Source organism: Coregonus lavaretus (assembly GCF_964263955.1).
Source record: "Coregonus lavaretus genome assembly, chromosome: 2".
Taxonomy (NCBI): Eukaryota; Metazoa; Chordata; class Actinopteri; order Salmoniformes; family Salmonidae; genus Coregonus; species Coregonus lavaretus.
The window spans coordinates 11,025,402-11,049,027 of record NC_139989.1 but is presented as its reverse complement, the minus strand read 5'-3'; the positions used below and the strand labels follow the sequence as shown (position 1 = coordinate 11,049,027).

The 23,626-nt window shown below is 43.5% G+C and overlaps 1 protein-coding gene across 1 annotated transcript in view; it reads right to left on the bottom strand.

Moving 5' to 3' along the window:
- The window catches only part of LOC311100050 (uncharacterized protein), a 106,757-nt gene that overhangs the window by 5,577 nt on the left and 77,554 nt on the right, over window positions 1-23,626 (bottom strand). Inside the window, exons 5-27 of the mRNA XM_084140793.1 lie at window positions 23,032-23,124; window positions 16,476-16,593; window positions 16,238-16,278; window positions 15,678-15,869; window positions 13,818-13,880; window positions 13,388-13,465; window positions 13,209-13,265; window positions 12,900-13,037; window positions 9,513-9,566; window positions 9,335-9,370; window positions 8,809-8,934; window positions 8,443-8,502; window positions 6,690-6,725; window positions 6,030-6,071; window positions 4,850-4,912; window positions 4,614-4,649; window positions 4,393-4,476; window positions 3,948-4,013; window positions 2,934-2,996; window positions 1,700-1,789; window positions 1,565-1,600; window positions 1,069-1,122; window positions 793-849 (exon numbers count right to left, since the gene is read on the bottom strand). Coding sequence (XP_083996919.1) covers window positions 793-849; window positions 1,069-1,122; window positions 1,565-1,600; window positions 1,700-1,789; window positions 2,934-2,996; window positions 3,948-4,013; window positions 4,393-4,476; window positions 4,614-4,649; window positions 4,850-4,912; window positions 6,030-6,071; window positions 6,690-6,725; window positions 8,443-8,502; window positions 8,809-8,934; window positions 9,335-9,370; window positions 9,513-9,566; window positions 12,900-13,037; window positions 13,209-13,265; window positions 13,388-13,465; window positions 13,818-13,880; window positions 15,678-15,869; window positions 16,238-16,278; window positions 16,476-16,593; window positions 23,032-23,124 — 1,683 coding nt within the window. The remainder of the gene's footprint in view (window positions 1-792; window positions 850-1,068; window positions 1,123-1,564; window positions 1,601-1,699; window positions 1,790-2,933; window positions 2,997-3,947; window positions 4,014-4,392; window positions 4,477-4,613; window positions 4,650-4,849; window positions 4,913-6,029; window positions 6,072-6,689; window positions 6,726-8,442; window positions 8,503-8,808; window positions 8,935-9,334; window positions 9,371-9,512; window positions 9,567-12,899; window positions 13,038-13,208; window positions 13,266-13,387; window positions 13,466-13,817; window positions 13,881-15,677; window positions 15,870-16,237; window positions 16,279-16,475; window positions 16,594-23,031; window positions 23,125-23,626) is intronic.

Below are 23,626 nucleotides of genomic sequence, written 5' to 3'. Positions count from 1 at the left end.
AAGTTAGCTGATTTACATCATCTACATTCACTCTGATCAGCTGATAGCTGATATAGTTGCCCTCTCTGTGAACTGTAGACTAGGCTGTTTTTGCAAAAATAAATAAAAGGCCTATGCCAGAAATATATATGTTGAAATTTGGCTTCATGAGCCGTAGAGATTTTATGGGTAAATGTAAAAATACATTTATTTTTATTTTTTATTTCACCTGCCCCTCCAAAGCTCTGTGCACGGCCCTGACCACAAGTATATAAGGTCTGGTTAAGATTGGTCAGCCAGTTAAACCAACAGTAAAAGTGAAGTCTGAGACACCACAGCACATGGACGGACCTGAAAAACAAACACAGGGACTTCTGACACATGTTGAGGAAAGATGTCTTGTTAAACGTCAACAAAAGCTATTTTGTTTACGGGGTGCTTTCAAGTGCCCGTCGATAAATAAGCTGGATGTTTTTATCGTATGCTGGGGTTGTCTGGGCACGGGACTGCCTGTTAAACAACTGACCCCAATGCCAACGTGTCGACTGGCATCTTTACCAGCTGCGTGGTGAGTCGGTGACAGATGGTCAACCATGCGGTTCATGGGCCATGTGTGGTCTAGGTCTAATATTTGATGGTGGCTGAGTTGGAATGGAAAGGAATGGAAAGTGGCAAGGCACCAAACAGTTGCAGTATCGTTTGGCTCTGGCTAGGGGGCGCCACCTTCAGATGGCCCTAGTGCAGTGCTTCTCAAACCTTTGTGACTGTGACCCATCTAAAGAGGGAGGGAAGGAGGGAGAGGGTTCAACTCACCGACACAACCACAGCGTCTCCTCGGTCTCCTTTATGCCCACTTATTCCAGGACGACCCTGTAGCGAGAGACACACCACATCACCAATGGTCAAATGCATTGGAGTGATATGATCATACTCTGTAGTGCTGTGTATTTGTGTAACCCAATGGACTGCTCTTGGGTTTTAAAAATACACATTATGTGAATAAAATAATGTTTTACTGCTATTGTTATCATGTGTCGCCTACAATGCTAAAGGAATGGCTCAAATCATAATGTGAGGTACTGTACTTACCGGATGACCAGGATAGCCATATTCTCCTTTGGGTCCTACTGGCCCAATGGGACCCTGTAAAAACACAACAATAAATCAACCTTTGAAGGACCAAAACTGTTTCCCTTTGTATTTCTCTCCTCAGCAGGTGGACTGTGGATTAAGATACATCACAGGTCCGTAGTACGCCTGAAAATATGCATTGGACGGATAGGGGCCCAGATGCAGGCCTGTATGTGCGTATGGACTTGGCCTGACAAAAATGTTCCAAAACACTTTGAATGAAAGCAGCTGCGGCAACACAAAGAAGGGTTTGGGAGGGGAGGGGGGGGGGGGGGGGGGGGGGGGTAGTTACTACAAAGGGATTACTCCAAACTCAGTGTAGGGAACAACAACCCCCCCCCCCCACACACACACACACAGAGAGCTGTATTGGCAACATAACATGCACATGCACACGAGAGTCAGTTGTTTATTCCACGTCCGTTATCAAACTGAGAAACCAATAAAGTCTTACCGTCACGCCAGCTGGTCCAGGTACACCACAATCACCCTGCGAAGGAGTCAAGAAACAAAGTGAGTGTCTGACACAACTAGAGCCCAGGCAGCCAATGTGAACTTTGACCCAGGAAGTAGTGTGTGTAAGACTTACCTTGATCCCTTTGGGCTCCTGTGGCCCTGTGAGTCCAGACATCATATACCCATCAGCGGCAACCATGACCCCTGGCTCACCCTTCTCGCCCTGCAAACACACACACACACACACACACACTCAATAAGACGATATGAATACTGTACATACACTTGCAGTCAGATTACAAACATGCATACACATGCGCGCACACACACACACACACACACACACACACACATACACACACACACACACACATACACACATGAACCCAAGGGTAATGTGCAGCACATGCATGTTGAAGCACCTTGAGCCCCTCTCAGTGAAAGGAAAACATTAGATAATAATCTCATTCATGTTGTTCCATGGACCTAGACTGAATCAGTTGTATATTGTCTATGGCTGCACAGTCTGGAACACATTAGCAGGCTTTTACACATCAATAGTGTGCAGCAACTGGGGTCCTAGCTTTAATCATGAGCACTGGTGTTGAGTTTCACACACTTTAATTGATTGGAATCCAAAGGGCTTGTATATTAGATGTTCATTCAATCCCGTTCGGATAAGGCCCCATAGCAGGTTATGCTATAGTAAACCCTGCTATAGTAAACCCTGCTATAGTAAACCCTGCTATAGTAAACCCTTCTATAGTAAACAATGCTATAGTAAACCCTGCTATAGTAAACCCTGCTATAGTAAACCCTGCTATAGTAAACCCTGCTATAGTAAACCCTGCTATAGTAAACCCTGCTATAGTAAACAATGCTACAGTAAACCCTGCTATAGTAAACCCTGCTATAGTAAACCCTGCTATAGTAAACCCTGCTACAGTAAACCCTGCTATAGTAAACCCTGCTACAGTAAACCCTGCTATAGTAAACCCTGCTACAGCAAACCCTGCTATAGTAAACCCTGCTATAGTAAACCCTGCTATAGTAAACCCTGCTATAGTAAACCCTGCTATAGTAAACCCTGCTATAGTAAACCCTGCTATAGTAAACCCTGCTATAGTAAACCCTGCTACAGTAAACCCTGCTACAGTAAACCCTGCTACAGTAAACCCTGCTATAGTAAACCCTGCTATAGTAAACCCTGCTATAGTAAACCCTGCTATAGTAAACACTGCTATAGTAAACCCTGCTATAGTAAACCCTGCTATAGTAAACCCTGCTACAGTAAACCCTGCTATAGTAAACCCCTAGTGGAGTTCTTAAACCCAAAACAAAGACAGATAACACAAACACACACATACCTTTAGGCCTGGAGGCCCCATGATACCTGCCATCCCCAAGTCCCCCTTTGGACCCCATGGCCCCTGGGAATAATCATAGTCAGTGAATAAACAATGTATGAATCATTTAAATAAAGAACTAAATTGAAACAGACAGCTACAGTGTATCTCTCTATCAGTGTGTACCTGTCTGATTGCACTGTATAAAGTTTGCACTGTCAAGTTCATGCCAGAAGTGTGGGCCGCATACTGTATATTTTGCAATAGAGAAAGGATAGACATAATACCATGGTAACCTACCAACAGATCCTCTGAGCAGCAAGAGAGAAAATCTGATTTGTTTTACTATCGGTCAGTTATTCACCCATACAAAAAACAACAGTCTGTTTCAAGGAATTATCTAACGGTTAATGTACCAAGGAATCCAACAAACTTAACTACATACTGTAGAATTAACCTCCATATCAGTCACAGATAAATACCTCAACATGCATCTCTTATAACCTGGACCTAATTGTCCGTGGGACACACAAACCACTGTTTTATGACCATGCATGACAGATATCATTACAGCAATTTGAAACAAATCTTTGATATGATTCCAGCCATTTCTCAACCTAATTGCTCTGGGGGTGCGAGTACGCCGAACCCAAAACAATATAAAAGGAGTTCTGTCATGTTATCTTGTTAATGCAAAAAACTGAGAGACCGCAGAGGCCATTTAAAGAGCACCACAAGGGCAATTGTAATCTGAAAAGATTTTAACTGAAGTTAACAATGTGTTGCTCTGTGATCATTTTAGGGGTGCACTTGCTTCAACTCTCGCCTGTGAAATGCTTTGTGTCACTGTTGACGCACGCACGCACGCACGGACGCACGCACGCACGCACGCACGCACGCACGCACGCACGCACACACACACACACACACACACACACACACACACACACACACACACACACACACACACACACACACACACACACACACACACACCCACACACCCACACACACCACAAGCCTAAGTCTACTCACCCTGGGCCCCTGAGATTCCAGCACTCCTGAGAAGTTAAACACACCCTCTGTATCGTTGAGCAGGAGCTGAGGAGGACAGAGAGGAGAGGCAGTAACATCACTATCTACATCCACATTAAAACTGTCCCATCTGAGCTCATCAGTAGGGATGATAACAATGTCATTTGTAATGCTTGTAATTGCTCTAATAACAGCTAATTACTATATAAGATTAGCTAATAAAATGAGCCTTCCGAAACTGAGATTACTGGTAATTTTAAGGGATTAAGTCATACTATACTGCCATTAGTGGGGTGTTAAAATTACAGCTGAGTAACTCAATAAATCAGAAGTAAACTGGATAACTGGCCCCGTACAAAAACACTTCTTTAGCCCCTAGGCCCTTGCCCCTAGGCCCTAGACCCTAGGTCCTTCATGAGGATCTCTTCATGGTTGATCCACTTACATCCTGGAGGTTGATGACTGGTCCTGGAGGCCCGGGAGGTCCTGGAGGGCCGGGGAAACTGAGGCCGTCCTGACCTCTCTCTCCCTAGCACACAGAACATAGAACACAGGGTTAGAAGAACTAAGAACAGGGCCAGCTTGGTTGGCTCCAGAAAGCCAGTCGAAATCAATGGTCTTATTAACATATTGACATGAATGGAGTCAGCAGGAGTGATACTGTACCTTTGGTCCCATATCACCCCTGTCCCCCTTTGCTCCCTGCATGGAAGAAAGGGCAAACACTATAACGACAAAACATAACTGAAACCTGAGACCGTTTTATATAATGAACCTACAACAACAAACGTAAAGGGTATAAAGACAGAATATAATATTTTAAAATCAAAAGAAATTCAAAAGAAAAGGCAAATAATGGAGAGAGATTGAATTGGACAGTAAAAGGCAGGTGAAGTACTGACCGAGTGCCCTGACAGTCCGTCCAGCCCAGAGGACCCTGCTGCTCCTGGAGCACCAGGCTCCCCCTAGAGGAACAGAGAGGAAATTGATTTATTTATTTATTAGGATCACCACTAGCTGTTGCTCATGTAGCAGCTACTCTTCTTGGGGTCCACACGAAACATAAAATATAACATTATTCAGAACATTAATAGACAAGAACAGCATCAATTTAAAATAAGAGGGCTTTTAGATCCGTTTTAGATGCCAGTGACCAACCCACATAGCATAGCCCAAAATGGAGGAACAATTCCAACTAACTACCTCATCTGTGTACCTATAATAGTATACCTCATCAATGAGTGAGACTTCAGAAAACCTTTTTATCTTAATGATGAAGGTGAATGACTCTTTCATTTATAAATCACATCTACAGTTGGGAATTTCACTATGGCATAGATGCTTAATGCTTTGTGAATTGCTGGACTAGGGGAAAGGGTTATGAGAGGCAATATTTCTAAATGCGAAACAACTGGTAATAGCTCAATTTCTCAATGCCCAATGACCTCCCATTCATTCAATCACAGCCCTAGTAGGCTGCAGAGTGCAATATCATTAAACTATCGTTTAGAGCAGGGGTGTCAAACTCATTTTGCATTGGGGGCAGCATTCTGTCTTCAACGAGTTCCAGAAGGCCACACTGAAAATGTCTTATATTTCCTTGCCGTCAAAATTTGCAAGAAATTGTCTTCTATCCATCGAATTTTCGGTGCCCCCTGACTGTAGTGATTTTTAGCGAGCTGGACAGTCAAGAAACTGTATGAATATAGGTCCATTATCATTTCTACACAGTTTTGATTTTGTTTTAATCATTTGAAAGTATATTGAGTTAGTTTCCCCCCCTCGCATTAAAAAAAAAACTGTAGTTAGTTTACATTGGACAAACTTTGATTTCGGGGTGAACTTTCTCTTTAATGCTATCTGAACTTTCCCTTTAACGCTAGCTGATGTCTCTATCAAGGTGGTGGTGCTGGTGCATGTGAGGTACAGTGCCTGAGACCTGGGCGACTGGCCCTGCCTGTGCAAAGACGTGTCAGAGAGGAATTCATTGGAAATTAGCAGGCTAATAGAAAGCACATGGTGTGGAAGGCTGCACTTCCTCTGAGAGGATGAATGGGAACCAGTTGAGTAGGGGGGACCCACCTTTACCGCTACACCAGGAAGCCCGTCCTGCCCATCTTTGCCCTGTGAAGGAGAAACAAAATGGCCGTCAGTATGGAAACCTTTTACAGGTATGTAGAACCACATATTCTGACACACACCAAATAGAAATGAACCCAAGCACATGCACACTCACAACAAATACCAACATAGTTATAGTTTATGCAGGAAAGTGAAAGCTTTACAGCCACATATGCAACAGATTAGTTCATTAGAACCACTTGAAGCACATTATAAGTATTGCGAGATTTCAGTCCTATGATCTTATCCACCTGTATACTTGACTGACTCTGTGATTCATATGACTCATACTTTAAGTGGCGCGCAGTAGGATGTGAGCAAGTGGCCTTTCTAGATAAGGTGGTGTTTGTCATCCACCACAGTCAATGGTGAAACAAGTGAGTCACACTTTACCCCAAGGATCTAATACACATAGACATTTTAGCACATACACTACTGTGTGTCTAGCATACATGCGAACATTCAAGGGTCGTGAAAAGACTGCCGACTGCAAGTACACGTTGACTTTGATGTCTGGTTGAAGTGTGTTTTTGAAAGTAGATATTGTATTAAAACATGCCTGATAGGTACATAGAGTAAGCCAACTGTATCAGTGATATTAGACATGAGGGCCTACAGTACCTTTGGTCCTGGAGGGCCAGGTTTCCCAATAGGACCCTGTGGATAGCACCAGGTAAAAATGATTGTTAGTATTAATCATACAAATGTTCATATATACACTACCAGTCAAAAGTTTGGACACACCTACTCATTCAAGGGTTTTTCTTAATTTTTTACTATTTTTTACGTTGTAAAATAATAGTGAAGACATCAAAACTATGAAATAACACATATGGAATCATGTAGTAACCAAAGAAGTGTTAAACAAATCAAAATATATTTTACATTTGAGATTCTTCAAATAGCCACCCTTTGCCTTGATGACAGCTTTGCACACTCTGGCAATCTCTCTACCAGCTTCATGGGGTAGTCACCTAGAATGCATTTCAATTAACAGCTGTTCCTTCTTAAATGTTAATTTGTGGAATGTATTTCCTTCTAAATGCGTTTGAGCCAGTCAGTTGTGTTGTGACAAGGTAGGGGGGTATACAGAAGATAGACCTATTTGGTAAAAAATAAAAAAGTCCATATTATGGCAAGAACAGCTCAAATAAGCAAAGAGAAATGACAGTCCATCATTACTTTAAGACATGAAGGTAAGTCAATACGTAACATTTCAAGAACTTTGAAAGTTTCTTCAAGTGCAGTCGCAAAAACCATCAAGCACTATGATGAAACTTGCTCTCATGAGGACCGCCACAGGAATGGAAGACCCAGAGTTACCTTTGCTGCAGAGGATAAGTTCATTAGAGCTACCAGCCTCAGAAATTGCAGCCCAAATAAATGCTTCCCAGAGTTCAAGTCACACACACATCTCAACATCAACTGTTCAGAGGGGACTGTGTGAATCAGGCCTTCATGGTCGAATTGCTGCAAAGAAAACACTACTAAAGGACACCAATAAGAAGAGACGTGCTTGGGCCAAGAAACACGAGCAATGGACATTAGACCGGTAGAAATGTGTCCTTTGGTCTGGAGTCCAAATTGGAGATTTTTGGTTCCAACCGCCGTGTCTTTGTGAGACACGGTGTGGGTGAACAGATGATCTCCGCATGTGTATTTCCCACCGTAAAGCATGGAGCAGGAGGTGTTATGGTGTAGGGGTGCTTTGCTGGTGACACTGTCTGTGATTTATTTTGAATTCAAGGCACACTTAACCAGCATGGCTACCACAGCATTCTGCAGCGATACGCCATCCCATCTGGTTTGGGCTTAGTGGGACTATCATTTGTTTTTCAACAGGACAATGACCCAACACACCTCCAGGCTGTGTAAGGGCTATTTTACCAAGAAGGAGAGTGATGGAGGGCTGCATCAGATGACCTGGCCTCCACAATCCCCCGACCTCAACCCAATTGAGATGGTTTGGGATGAGTCGGACCGCAGAGTGAAGGAAAAGCAGCCAACAAGTGCTCAGCATATGTAGGAACTCTTTCAAGACTGTTGGAAAAGCATTCCAGGTTAAGCTGGTTGAGAGAATGCCAAGAGTGTGCAAAGCTATCATCAAGGCGAAGGGTGACTATTTGAAGAATCTCAAATATAACATATATTTGGATTTGTTAAACACTTTTTTGGTTACTACATGATTCCATATGTGTTATTTCATAGTTTTGATGTCTTCAATATTATTCTACAATGTAGAAAATAGTAAAAATAAATAAAAACCCTTGAATGAGTAGGTGTGTCCAAACTTTTGACTGGTACTGTATATCAATCTTATAAGCAAAATGGTGTCCCAACAGCTCCATATAGAAACCATTCTTTGTGTTCTTACCTGAGGGCCTCTGGGCATCACTGCCCCAAAGCCACCGAGTGTCCCAGACCCCTCCATGTCCTGTAAACAACATACAGTCAATGACAACTGGTGTGTGGTGATGAGCCCTCTGGCACAAAATGGCTGCCGAGCATCACTAAGGTGGGTTCTACACATTGGTGATGTATAGGGCGAGTCGTTGTCCTCATCCCTCCCAACATACAATGTAAATCACTCTAAAGTTGTATAATAATACAACCCACTATCATTGCTATGAGAACAGTATTAGTTATCCTTAATTTCAAACAGCTTGAAAATAATCTAACAGGTGTACAGTATGTTGTTGACCCTCTGACAGACAGGAGAGCTGAATGAGTGAAATCATACCTCCAGGTCCAAGCTGAAGCCCCGTCCTGGGGGTCCCGGTGGCCCAGGAGGGCCCCTCAGGCCTGACATCCCCTCTGGACCCTCTGAGCCGGGCAGACCTGGGAACCCTGCAGCACCTGGCTCCCCCTGCGAGAGAACCACAATGGTTCAGTCTAAAAACCACCTCAAGCAGCATACATTATTACAACATCCATGTTTGCAGATGTGAATGAACTGGATGGGTGTAAGTATTATGGAGGGGGCTCCCACTAAACCCATTGGAAGTTGGAGGCATCACAGTAGCTTAGGCCTATGTTATTCCTTTAGATCTGACAACGCTGATGGGGGAATGGCTAGGCCTAGGTATTGTTTTTGGACCATGGAGTGAGTCTTTATTTATTTGGTTCTGGTTATTAGCAGTAATTATCACTTGATTCACATGTGGGGAACAACTGTGTTTGGGTTTGAATAGTGGAGAAAGGCTGTTGTGGTTTTTAGGGTCACTTCTAGGTTGGGGAGTGATGGAGTAGCGTGACTCTGACTTTACCTTTAGTCCAGGTGGTCCACTCAGACCCGGCTCACCCTGTCAAAGAAAATCAATGTTTCAATCAAATTAAATCAATCAAATTGAAGCTCTTTTTACATCAGATGGAGACTGTCTTGAGATGATAGATTCTATGCAATCAGTACACAGGATATCAGAGGTCTATATCCATAAGTCGTACCTTCTCTCCTCTCTCGCCTGCTGGACCAGGGTTCCCATCATGTCCATCAACCCCCTGGGAGATAGAACAATCACTTAGATTAGATGTGTTTCTCCGTAATCTATTTCTGTCCAGTATGGGATCATTCCATTTGTCAGATTGTATTTAGCTGTGAAGTGTCTGATCTGACAGCACAGCAAGACAATATACTGTATCTTTAGTCCACCAGCTAATTTAGAAATAATGAATCTATTAATCTATTCAGAAGAGCCAGAACTCAATTCATAGTTTCAACGATGATAACTGACATGTGATAAATATCCTGTAAGTAATCCATTCACACAGTTAGTAAAAGCCTCCTGCATTCTCAAGTCAAAAGGAAGTTTTCCCTAACGATGCAGATAATGGGAAGGACTATGTTTCATGAGAAGCGTCTAGCTGCAGTCAGAAGCCATTAGCTCACAGAGCCAAGATTACATTGCTGCGTCATCGCTTCTTAACCTTTAACCTTTCCACACTAGACTCGTAATATCTTTGTCTCCACTGGTCCATTGGTTAACGGTCTTACTGTATTTTATGAATCGTATCGTGAAACAAACGTAAAAATGTTTCTCAACAGATTAAGTGAGAGATTATTGGTCTGGGCAATAACATTCTGTAATCTGTCATTCAGAACATATTAAAATGTCATGAGGTTGGATTAGGCTGTTGAGCAATATCTCACCAGTGGGAAAGTAGGCATAAACACTGCCAAATCCCATGGAAATAGATTGTGACGTGTTGTGGAAAGATGACTGTGAGATCCCTGTACTTCACCAAAGAGGAGGTTGATTGGAGGACATGTTGGGGTGGATTTGACACATAACAGCCATGTATTTTGATTAAACAGTCAAACAGTGTGTAGCTACAGTATTACATGCTGTCTGGAGCATAGCCAAGTAATCAGGGGTCTGTCTGTGGGAAGTTGGGAACTGGGAATGCATGATCACATGGGCAATCATTCCCTAAGTTCTAGACCTCAGCTGAATCTGGTAATGAATGGTGTGGCTGTTGAACAAGTTGAGGAGAATAAATGACTTGGTGTTACCTTAGATTGTAAACTATCATGATCAAAATATATAGATTAAATGGTTGTAAAGATGGGGAGAGGTCTATCTGTAATAAAGAGATGCTCTGCTTTTTCTGACACCACACTCCAAAAAGCAAGTTCTCCAGGCTCTGGAGTTGACGAGAGACTGACTGCATCACTTCTTCTTTTTATAATGTGTGGAAAATCCCAAATTGTTTGCATAGTCAACTTACACACAGCTCTGACACACACACTTACCCCACCAGACATTACATTTACATTTTAGTCATTTAGCAGACGCTCTTATCCAGAGTGACTTACAGTTAGTGAGTGCATACATTTTCATACTGGCCCCCCGTGGGAAACGAACCCACAACCCTGGCGTTGCAAGCGCCATGCTCTATCAACTGAGCTACAGGGGACTTGCCACCAGGGGTCTTTTCACAGTCCCCAAATCCAAAACAAATTCAAGAAAGCGTACAGTATTATATAGAGCCATTATTGCATGGAACTCCGTTCCATCTCATATTGCTCAAATAAACAGCAAACCTGGTTTCAAAAAAACGATAAAGCAAAACTTCACGGCACAACGCCTCTCCCCTATTTGACCTAGATAGTTTGTGTGTATGTATTGATATGTAGGCTATGTTCTTGTCTATTAATGTTCTGTGTTATGTCATGTTTCATGTTTTGTGTGGACCCCAGGAAGAGTAGCTGCTGCTTTTGCAACAGCTAATGGGGATCCTAATAAAATACCAAAATACCAAACTGTCAAACCTGTTCAGGTACAAGTCGGCCTTAACCACAGATCTAGGATCAGATTACCCAACCAGTTACCTCCGATCCTATCCCTAACCATTAGGGGGCTGAAAAAAAGACCTGACCCTGTATAATCGGATAATGCAATCTTTGACCTACTCTGTCAAACACAAAGGGTTGGAATTCCCATAGTGCTCTGTGATCAAAGTCCCTGGCTTTGAACAGGCGAGATGTCTGAGATGTGTACATGTTCTGTGGACAGCAGGCCAGGCAGCTTGTAGTGCGGGGCGCAGGCAGGCTAGACCACACAGAGAGACAGGGGCGAAAGAGATGCTGGCTGGGGTTGTGTTTACCGTAGCAAAGGGGAGCAGACTTGCTTACAAACACTGAGCTCCTTTTACAGTTTGGCTAAGAGACTGGGTGACACACACAATAACTGGTGTGTGAGTGATGTCACTCCTGCTTTCCTTCTGGATTGATTAACAGACATGCAACAATAATAAAATAAATAAATAAAAAAATATGCAAAAGGAAAATGTATGCACTAACTGTAAGTCGCTCTGGATAAGGGCGTCTACTAAATGACTAAAATGATTGAAAGTCAAATTCCAACGTACTTTTTTAAAAAGTTACAAATAAATATTTGCCTCCATGCCTCTGTCTACAGCCCTCCTTCCCACAGTAAAAATCTCCCCAAGTCACCGCAGGTCAGAAAGCATCATTTACAATACAAGTTGTCAAGGCAGCCAGATTGGTATCATGAGGGTCCAGCTCCATGGTGACCTCACCATGGCAACAGCTGCTCTGGGTCCCACAATCGCCCGTTCAATCATTCACATAAACATTGGGCCTCCAGAACATTCTAGGCTTAAGCAAACGGAACAAATTGCAGGGTTGCAGGGGAATTATGCACAAATGGTTTCCAGGCATCTCTTGTCATGTAACGGTCAGAGATGTGTTAAAGCTGTGCTGGGCAGCAGAAGGGATTGGGGTAAGGTTGTCTGAAGGTTGCCGCTGGGTTTGACAAATCTTTGGCAGACACCTGGAGTTCCATGCTGTTGATTATCTGGCAGCGCTTTGTTCTAAGAAATTGATTTGTAAGGTCACGCACGCACGCACACACACCCCCTTTGTTCTTCGTTCTGCAGCATACAGAGTACGCAAAAGCAGAGGTGACTGGTGTTAAGAAACATGGGGCATGAAGTGAAGTTGTGGGGGAAATTATGCCTTTTGGCCCATCGGTTCAATAACCAGATAGGACCAGAGTTTAATACCTCTCCAGAACCAGACCCAGAACCAGAGCCACTAAACCAACCCAGCATCACCTGAAACAGAGGCGTAAAAAGGGACTTGAACACCACCACATAATTTAGTTGTGTCTACAATACAGTTTTAGAAGTCTCCTTCAAATGTGGGTTGGAATGTACCAATGCTGACCTCTCCACAGGGTGTGCTATAACAGCTGCTTAATTGGCCCTTAGAACTGCAAGTGATAGATGGATGGTGCCATTTTACCACTCACTGGCTTTAACAGTGTAAGTGAGAGTGATGGAGTTTCAGTAAAGTGTTTGGTGACTCACAGGCAGTCCAGGTTTACCCATCTCTCCATCCTTCCCATCTTTCCCGGGGGCCCCAGGGGCTCCAGGTGACGCAGAGAGGCCCTCAGACGAACCTGGGGGGCCAGGCAGCCCAGGAGGACCCGGTGGACCAGGAGGACCCTGGATGTAGAAAATAAATAATATTAACATTAATGTTAACAAATAACATGACTATCATAACCCATAAACGCTAATGCTAACTGTGTGTATACAAATGGTATTTGTGGCTGTAGTCAGAGAGTAGAACAACAGCAGGTGGATTCTAGGGTTTTGAAAAGGATGGCCACTCACTGTCATAATCTCTGTGTCGCTGTCAAAGTCCTCAAAGCCTGAACCGTCCACACCATTCTGCAAACCACATCAACTTACAATGAATCAATGAACTGATGAATGAATCAATCAACCAACTAATCCATCCATCCATCCATCCATCCATCCACACATCCAGGGTGGTTCATTCCACTACGTACCAGGGATCTGGATGAGTTGGGTCGGGCCGGTGGCCCGGGAGGACCGGGGGGACCAGGTTTCCCCACTCCAGGATCACCCTACAAGGGTCAAACACAACAACCAACACACAATCCAGGGTCAAACACAACAACCAACTAGACCAGTATTTCTCAATCCAATCCTACGGTACGGGACCCTTGGTGGATGACGCATATTTTTGTTCTAGCCCAGCACTAACACACCTGATTCAATTAATCACCAGCCCTTGATTAGTTGAATCGGGTGTGTTGGTGCTCGGCTAGATCAAAAATGTGCAATGAAGTAGAGCACTGCTGAACTATTCAGTGACAGTCCCCCATGACCTTGTAGCCACTAAGACCTGTAGGTCACTAGAACATCATGTACCCTCTGTAACAGTGAAAGGAGGTTATACACTATGTGTTTTTGCACCTTGTCTCCTTTGGGACCAGGATCTCCTGGCAAGCCTGGGAATCCCTGAACTGCATTTTCTCCCTGTGGTAGGAACACAGCAAGTGAGGATTATCAACATGAGAAATGGCTGCTGGTTGAAACATATAAAGATACCCACATGGGTCGTGTACAGTACTGTAGGCTTTCTAACAATGATTGGTGGATTGACAGGAGTTGGAGATTGGATTCATGTGTGGCCCTTTCTCCTCGAGTTATATCTCACTCCATAAACACAGTGTTCAAAGAGAACATTCACCCCAGTATTCACTACAACAGTTATCTAATCTCTTCTGAAGCCCCTTTACAACTCACAAGGCTGTGCGCACACACACACACACACACACACACACACACACACACACACACACATGCAGACACACGCACACACACACACATGCAGACACACACACACACATGCAGACACACACACAAACATGTAGACGCACACAGACGCACACACACAGAACCCCACACAGATGTACCACATGTAAGCAAGACCTATATCCCACCCCACAGAGGTCGGGACCTGGGCTTCAGAGATAATCAAGCCCACAGGTGGGCAGGTGCTCTCGTTCCACCATTCAAACGCACAGAACAGATCAAAAACAGCTAGAGAGACCACTGTACAAGATCATCTCTCTATCACTCATCTCTGAGGTCCAGGGACGTGGGTTGTAAATAAATAGTCAGCCATTTTGGACTACAGCTGTTAGAGGTGGATGCACAATGACTCAACTTTCCTCATTTTTGTAAAACATTTCTAAATCACTATATTCCCCTTTCCTCCGTTATTGGCTAAGGGACTGGGTCTGGTGCACACTTGTGAGGTATTGGCAGGTTATGTGTGTGTGTGTGTGTGTGTGTGTGTGTGTGTGTGTGTATGTCACAGGAGGCTGCTGAGGGGAGGACGGCTCATAATAATGGATGAAATGGAGTGAATGGAATGTCACCAAACACAATGAAACGATGTGTTTGATGTATTTGATACCATTCCACATATTCCGCTCCAGCCATTACTACGAGCCCGTCCTCCCCAATTAACCTCCTCTGGTGTGTCTGTGGGTGTGTGTGTGTGTGTGTGTGTGTGGTTGTGTGTGTTTGTTTGTGCCTGGGAAGCTTTGGTGTGTGTACAGTGGAATGAGAATATTTGTGTTCTTGAGAAAGAGAGAGGGTGGGAGTGATTGTACGTAGCAGGACAACAGGGTCAAGTCCTATGTATTGTGTACTGTACGGCCTAATACCTAATAAAGAATACTTCCAGGGTTGCCATCTTTCCCTCCACTGCCTCCAGAACAAAGAAAACAACAATACAAAGACCCAAAACTATTTTTGACCCCATAAACTTACGTCAGCTACATCAAAAACTGCCCTTCTAAACCACTGAACAAGATGACACAGCTGTCACGTACAATGGCTGAAGGTCTGCAACCAACTAAATAGGCCATTAAAATAGACAATAGCTGATGTTTATAGAGACAGAATTACAGAGAGAGAACACCAATTGAACTGAACTATATTGTTGAAAATATGCCGGGCGGGCCAAACCACACAAATAACAAGAATAGCATGTTCTCGATGTGAGACGGAGAATAGAGAATGCTCTCCTATCGCCTACCAACTGCAGAGCTCTCACTGTGTTTATTGTGCATTGCGTAGCATGACAAATCAGGCGGGGAGTTGTTCGGTGTTTGACAGGCACTGTCTAGGAGCCAGAGAGAACGAATGAATCGACCGTAACCAGATACAACAGCGATTTTTCCCAATTACAATGCAGTGCTGATGAACATGACCAATAGGTAGTGAAGGGAGGGGATGTTGTGGTAACAAACAGGCTCTTACTGGCTGGCCGTCGTTGCCGGGTGCTCCGGGTGTTCCTGCTGGTCCCGGAGGCCCCTGGGGGCCCCTGGGTCCTGGCTCTCCCTCCCCAGAGGAGCCATTGCCTGAGGGGCTGTGCGGGCCTGGGGGCCCGGGGGAGCCAGGGGGGCCGGCTGGCCCTGGGTCTCCTCGCTCTCCTTTCTGACTGTGCGTCACCTGAAGGGAGAGAGTAGACTCACACCATGAAAGGACGTTTTAGAATAAGCTAGCAAAATGTGGTATGTCTGGTATATTGGCAATAAATGATTTGTTATTGATGGCTCGTCAGGTACTATAGGGCAGGGATTCTCAAACCACTCCTCCGGGACCCCCAGCAACTCCATGTATTTGAACTATTGAGCTAGCACACCTGATTCAACTTGTCAACTAATTATCAAGCCTTTGACTAGGTGAAACAGATTAACTAGTTCAGGGCTACAGCAAAGGAGAGATTTGACAACCACTGCTATAGGGCAGGCAACACACTCCAGGTCTTCAGTTGCATTCTATTCAATCTGTCATTCAAGTCAACAACTGAAACTTACACTTCCTGGTCTATAGGCTGCATCCGCTGTCTGACTTGGTCCTGTGGCCAAAGATACAAAATCATCAATACAAATGTACAGTTAATGGCTCCGTGCCTCACCATGGTTTACCGCCCCCTGGTGGCTCTTCATGTCAATATCACAAGGGATAATAACATGTTCATGCAGTGGATTATCATTTCAAATTATCCCTAATGAATTAATTGTGTACAGTCTCCCCTCCATGCCTCTCTCTCACCTCTCTCAGTGGTCAGCTCCACGTCCTGACCCGAGGTCTCGTCAGCATCCTCCTCATCGTCACTGGGCGATGCCTCTGTGGGAGGGGCGCGCACAGGGGTGATCATTGGCTCCTCTGGCTGAGGGGGTAGGGGGAGAGAGGGAAGAGTTTTAAAATAATGCACCATTTGAACATACAGCTAGAGTCAGGTTTACCATGTTCTGCAAGATGGGTTTTGTTGCCGCCCTAGGAAAAGCCTAGAATTTTGAATGTTTGCTTGAATTGTTTTAAAGCATTGTTGCTATGGCTTTGCATTTCATATTTAGGAGACATGAGATTTTGGAATGTTTGCTTGAATTGTTGCCATGATCATTTGTTACATTTTCTGAATTTACTTTCAGTCCTCACAGATTCAGATGTATTTTCTGGTTCTCTGGTGGATTATTACAGAACTTTATTTGAACAACTTTCATCAACTCTTGTGAACACATTCTGAACCCAAGGCTTGAAAATGTTTGCCATTGACACCACTGGAAAGTTTGAGCCTGTGATCTTCACCATTGGCAGATAGCGAGAGTAAGTATGATTTTGATGTTGTTGCCTCTCCCATGTCTCTGGAGGAGATCTGGTCCCAGATTCACAAAACCTTCTTAAGAAGAAATGTCTTCTTAACTGCCATTTTCCCCCTAACTATAGACTTAAGAAGAAAGTTAAGCAAAGTTGCTAATCCTCAAAAAGGTTATTGTAAATTTTCTTGCGCAATTTCTTATGTTTCTCCTTAAGCAAAAAGTTAAGAAGACGTTAGATTCTTGAAAATAAAGTTATTGAAAATGTTCTTTAATTCCAAGATAGCTAAACCATTGTCTTAAACTAAGGGCAGTGAGAGAAAAAGCTCATGAAAGCAATTGAACATGTTTAATTCACGCACAAACCGAAGAACATGTTTTAGAACAGTAATCTCAGTAGGAAATATGCTAACATGTTGCCATTGCTAGCTAGATAACTAGCTATATCGTTTGCCTAGCAACAAACATGTTTAGAAGATTCGTAAGACGATGTTTGAAAAGTTTGTAGGAAAATCATTAAATCTTAAGATATCGTTGAGGAATTGGACTTACGAACTATCTTATGAACTTCTTTTTTTTTCTTAAGAAGCTTCTTATGTTTTTGCGTAAGAGATGTTTTGTGAATCTGGGCCCTGTTGTGGATTCCAACAAGGGCTGGAATGAAACCCATCATGAGAGAGTATAACCGCAAACTGGTGAAAAAGATGGATTCTCTGATTGTGGATATTTGTGAAAAGGAGAACAAGGTGAATGAGTTTCAGGACAGAAAGAAGCACTTTGAAAGCATGAGAGACCAGCTGGTGAAAATGGTCAGGTGTGTGGATAGAAAGGTGGTTCAGGCATACAATGCCACTTTGAGAAAGATGAAAGTTCTCAAGAAGATACAGTCTCACAAGTGTCTCCTTGAGAATATCCTGGAACACATGCACATCAATAATCAGATGATGGAAGCTGAGGTGCAGAGGCTTCACAGGCAGTTAGCTGGCCATCAAACTGATGGTTCCCAACCAGGAGTACTAGGATCCCTGCGGGTATTTGGCCTACTTGGCCTATCCACAGGGGCTACTTGAGAAGACTAATGAGACCATAGGCTTGGTTGCAGGGATGCTGACCTTCTAGGCAGAGTTGCAAAGAAAAAGCCATATCTCAGACTGGCCAATAAAAAGAAAAGTTTAAGATGGGCAGTCTGAGATATGGCTTTTTCTTTGCAACTCTGCCTAGAAGGTCAGCATCCCGGAGTCGCCTCTTCATTGTTGACGTTGAGACTGATGTTTTGCGGGTACTATTTAATGAAGCTGCCAGTTGAGGACTTGTGAGGCACCTGTTTCTCAAACTGTATTTGTCCTCTTGCTCAGTTGTGCACCGGGGCCTCCCACTCCTCTTTCTATTCTGGTTAGAGCCAGTTTGCACTGTTCTGTGAAGGGAGTAGTACACAGCGTTGTACGAGATCTTCAGTTTCTTGGCAATTTCTCGCATGGAATAGCCATTTCTCAGAATAAGAATAGACTGACGAGTTTCAGAAGAAAGTTATTTGTTTCTGGCCATTTTGAGCTTGTTATCGAACCCACAATTGTTGATGCTCCAGATACTCAACTAGTTTCAAGAAGGCCAGTGTTATTGCTTCTTTAATCAGCACAACAGTTTTCAGCGGTGCTAATATAATTGCAAAAGGGTTTTCTAATGATCAATTAGACTTTTAAAATGATAAACTTGGATTAGCAAACACAACGTGCCATTGGAACACAGGACTGATGGTTGCTGATAATGGGCCTCTGTACGCCTATGTAGATATTCCATTAAATAGCCATTTACAACATGAACAATGTCTACACTGTATTTCTGATCAATTTGATGTTATTTTCATTCGAAAACAAGGACATTTCTAAGTGACCCCAAACTTTTGAACGGTAGTGTAAAGCCATGTACTCCTGAGTGGCGCAGTGGTCTAAGGCACTGCATCGCAGTGATAACTGTGCCACTAGAGATCCTGGTTCGAATCCAGGCTCTGTCGCAGCCGGCCGCGACCGGGAGACTCATGGGCGGCGCACAATTCGTCCAGGGTAGGGGAGGGAATGGCCGGCAGGGATGTAGCTCAGTTGATAGAGCATGGCGTTTGCAACGCCAGGGTTGTGGGTTCGATTCCCACGGGGGGCCAGTATAAAAAAAATATGTATTCACTAACTGTAAGTCACTCTGGATAAGAGCGTCTGCTAAATGTCAGGTGTCCTTTACCTTAAAAACAAAAAAATATGGATTTTGAAAGATACTTTTTTAGGCGTTTTTGCCATGCCCCCGGGTGTTATTCATCAACATCTATGATAAATATAAGCCATAAAATAATAAAATATTAAAAATCTTTCTTCATTATTTTATTGTCCAAGTTAAAATTTCTCTGATCAAAATGTTTTTTTTCTCATGATTATTGTATTTATTATTATTGTATTTAACACTTTCTGTGTGTCCCTACTATTACTTTCTACCCTGTTAGGTTGTAGTAATTCTCCTTTAAGAAAACTTCCCCTTCCCACAATGACATCACCTTCAGGATGTGCCATTATTTGTTTGGTGGGAAAACAATGGTGCAAAGCTAAATAAACATAAACACTCGGTTTGATCTATTTTTCCATGTTTCAGTCTGTTTGTCTCACTCATACATTTCCACCCTGTTAGGCTAAATTATAGAGAACATTTATAAAATGTCAAAATGCATTTCATTTTAGAACTTAAATCCTCTTGAAGTGTTTACCATTATGCTATCTTAATCTCAATCCCCCACAGAGCGATGGCTAATTTAGGCTGTTAGGTTCCACCCTGTTAGGATTATGCAATAACTGTATGGTATTGTGTGCCTAAAATTGATTTAAGTGTCTGAACTTGGGGGTGGCTGTATAAAATATATAAAATAGTCATTGTAGTAATGAAATGGTAATTGTAAACATTTAAAACTACACATTTACAACTGTGGCAATACTGTGGTGTTGTAAAATCATTTGATGTAATTTGATTCACATGAGCGCCACCAGGCCTACTTCACCCATGCTCTACCAAGGTTTTGCAGCACACAGCTTTGACCTACTACAGTAGCTATGTTGGTCTATTGTATTTCAAACAATGTGTATGCAGGTTGCTTGGGATTCAAATCTTCTCAAACTGCCTAATTCATACTATTTTCCGGTAGGGGGCATGGTGTGTTTCCTCTCCTTCTCTGGCTCACAGCTTATGGATGGGTACATGTGTTTATGTGTATGTGTGTTTGTGTGTGTTTGTGTGTGTGTGTGTGTTAATGTGTTTATGTTTGTATTTGTATGTGTGAGCATGCATATGTGTGTATGAATGTGTTTGTGCGTGGGCTGACGGACCAGGAGCCCTGCCAAACCAGCTATGCAAGAAAAGGCTGGGACCGGATCCACAAACACACTTGGAATGCCAGAGATACTCTCCCCTGCCTCAGTACATCCTATGCTCCCGGATGAAGCCACCCATGGGCACAGATCTAGGACCAGTTTTCCCTCAGAAAATCCTAACTTTCCCCATTAGGGAAGAAAACTGACCCTAGATCAGTGATTTGGGCCAACTTCATCCTACTCCACAACGCACACACCCACACTCATTAGCCAGAGGTCAGTGCATACCATGGACCCATACTGGAACAGAGTGAGGTTTAGCAGCCAAATCACCCATCCTGAGTCTAACCCAAGAGAGAGAGAGAGCGAGACAGGGAGACGGAGAGAGAGAGGGAAAGAGACCGCAAGAGAGAGAAGGGGAGAGAGAGAATGAGCGAGAGAGAGAGAGAGAGAGAGAGAGAGAGAGAGAGAGAGAGAGAGAGAGAGAGAGAGAGAGAGAGAGAGAGAGAGAGAGAGAGAGAGAGAGAGAGAGAAGAGAGAGAGAGAGGGAGAGAGAATGAGAGAGAGACAGAAACAGATAATGAGGGAGAGACAGAGACAGAGACAGAGAGAGAGAGAGAAAAGGAGAGAGAAGAGAGAGAGACAGATGGCACAAGAGAGAGAGGGAGAGAGAGCGAGAGAGAGGGAAAGAGAGAGAGAGAATGAGAGAGACAGAAACAGATAATGAGGGAGAGACAGAGACACACAGAGAGAGTGAGAGAAAAGGAGAGAGAAGTGGAGAGAGAATGAGAGAGAGAGACCGCAAGAGTGAGAAGGGGAGAGAGAGTATATCCTTTACGTGTACAACGTAAAACACCAAATAATGCATGCAGAGCAGAATTAGGCCGATACCCGCTAATGATCAAAATCCAGAAAAGAGCTGTTAAATTCTATATCCACCTAAAAGGAAGCGATTCCCAAACCTTCCATAACAAATCCATCACCTACAGAGAGATGAACCTGGAGAAGAGTCCCCTAAGCAAGCTGGTCCTGAGGCTCTGTTCACAAACACAAACAGACCCCACAGAGCCCCAGGACAGCAACACAATTAGAGCCAACCAAATTATGAGAAAACAATAAGATAATTACTTGACACATTGGAAAGAATTAACAAAAAGAAAGAGCAAACTATAATGCTATTTGGCCCTAAACAGAGTGCACACAGTGGCAGAATACCTGAGAGAGTGAGAGCGAGAGAGACCACAAGAGAGAAGGGGGGAGAGAGAGCGAGACCACGAGAGAGACAGAGAGAGAGAGAGAGAGAGAGAGAGCGAGAGAGAGAGAGTTAAGTAACTCTGATAGTGTGAAGCCTAACTAACTAGCCACAACCATGTGGTGCTTCAAAGTGGGGTTACTACTGTCCTTGTACTTAGAAGTATGCTTCCCTGAAGTGTCCTAGAAAATTACCATTGACCTGCACATTGTGTGGTCTCTCCCACTGAACACTTGAACTCATCACATTCTTTCAGATCATATCCAACCCGTGTAGCTCAGTTGTAGCTCAGTTGGTCGAGCATGGCGCTTGCAACGCCAGGGTTGTGGGTTCGTTTCCCACGGGGGGCCAGTATGGAGAAAAAAAATTATGGACTCACTAACTGTAACTCGCTCTGGATAAGAGCGTCTGCTAAATGACTAAAATGTAAATGTAATGGGAGAGAAAAAGCTAATGGGATATTGGAAGAGAAACTCCTTGGTGTCCATGTGAAAGTTCAATGCACTGAAAAGATGATGGAAGGCAGTGTTCAAGGGATAGTTAGACGGCGCCAGTATATTATCTTGTCAACAAAGCATGATCTCCACGACATATAGCATGGGATGTGTCTGTCAACTTTAGATCATTTTTGAGGCATTAAAATGTCCAAGCTAAAGACCAAGACATCTCACTCCAAACGGGCAGAGGGATGCAATAGAGGAGTGGGAGTGAGACAGATAGTAACATGTTTTTGGATGCAGAACTCACTCTGACCTTTTCTAATACACTCTATATCAAACGAGCTAGCTTAATTTCCATCTCTGGGAATAACCAACGTGTTCTTATCTAAATGGCTGTGTTGAGATATGGGGGAGGAGCACAGATGTGTCAGAAAGCAGCTGCATTCAGAAGAGGAAATGTTTTCTTCCCAGACATGGTCCAAGAACATCAGGCCAGATCTGGCTGAACTAACAGCATTTCTCAGATAGAGGACCTGGCGGGAGGAACGGCATATATCCACGTCTCCCACCTAACTGGCCCTATTAGGATTACATTTTTTAATTGGATTGATCCCAGGCCCTTTGATTCTGGATGTACTGTAAAAACACTGTGGAAGTATGGATTTAGAAGGTGTACATTTTGTTGACGTTTGAATCGAAGTATTTCGTAAACTATCCTCGTGGGTTTATGAGAGTGTGATAAAAAAATTCTACATGTTTATATACCATACATGGTTGGGTCTGTGTGTGTGTGTGTGTGTGTGTGTGTGTTGTGTGTGTGTGTGTGTGTGTGTGTGTGTGTGTGTGTGTGTGTGTGTGTGTGTGTGTGTGTGTGTGTGTGTGTGTGTGTGTGTGTGTGTGTGTGTGTGTGTGTGTTTGCAAGGCGAGAAGGGTGAGCCAGTGGTCACGGTTGCCGTTGATGTGTCGGTCACTCACCATGGTGTACTCTCTCTCCTCCACTACCTTCTTCACTTCATCCATAGTTTCTGTGTCATCGAAGGAGTCGTCTCCACTCCCATACCCAGATGCCTGAAAGAGCATAACAATTGAATTACTCTAGTAACAACCTTGTCATAACATAACATTTAAGTTATGATATGACTTTGCAATCTCTTTTTTTTTCATATTCAATCGCAAGCAAATTATCTAATGCTTTTCCAAGTAGCAATAACTCAGGCTTATGCATGTGGAAATACTTAAAAACAGAGATAAAACAGAGGGGGGAAAATACAAAGAAATCAACTCAACCAAAACATCTGGTGTTAAGTGCAACACAAGCTAATGAATCATATTATTATTTATTTTTTAGTCATTTAGCAGACGCTCTTATCCAGAGCGACTTACAGGAGCATTTAGGGTTAAGTGCCTTGCTTAAGGGCACATCGACAGATTTTTCACCTAGTCGGCCCGGGGATTAGAACCAGCGACCTTTCGGTTACTGGCACAACTCTCTTACCCACTAAGCTACCTGCCACCCCTGCAGACGGCAGACCAGACTCTAACACACCTACAGCACTCGATGTCACAGGAA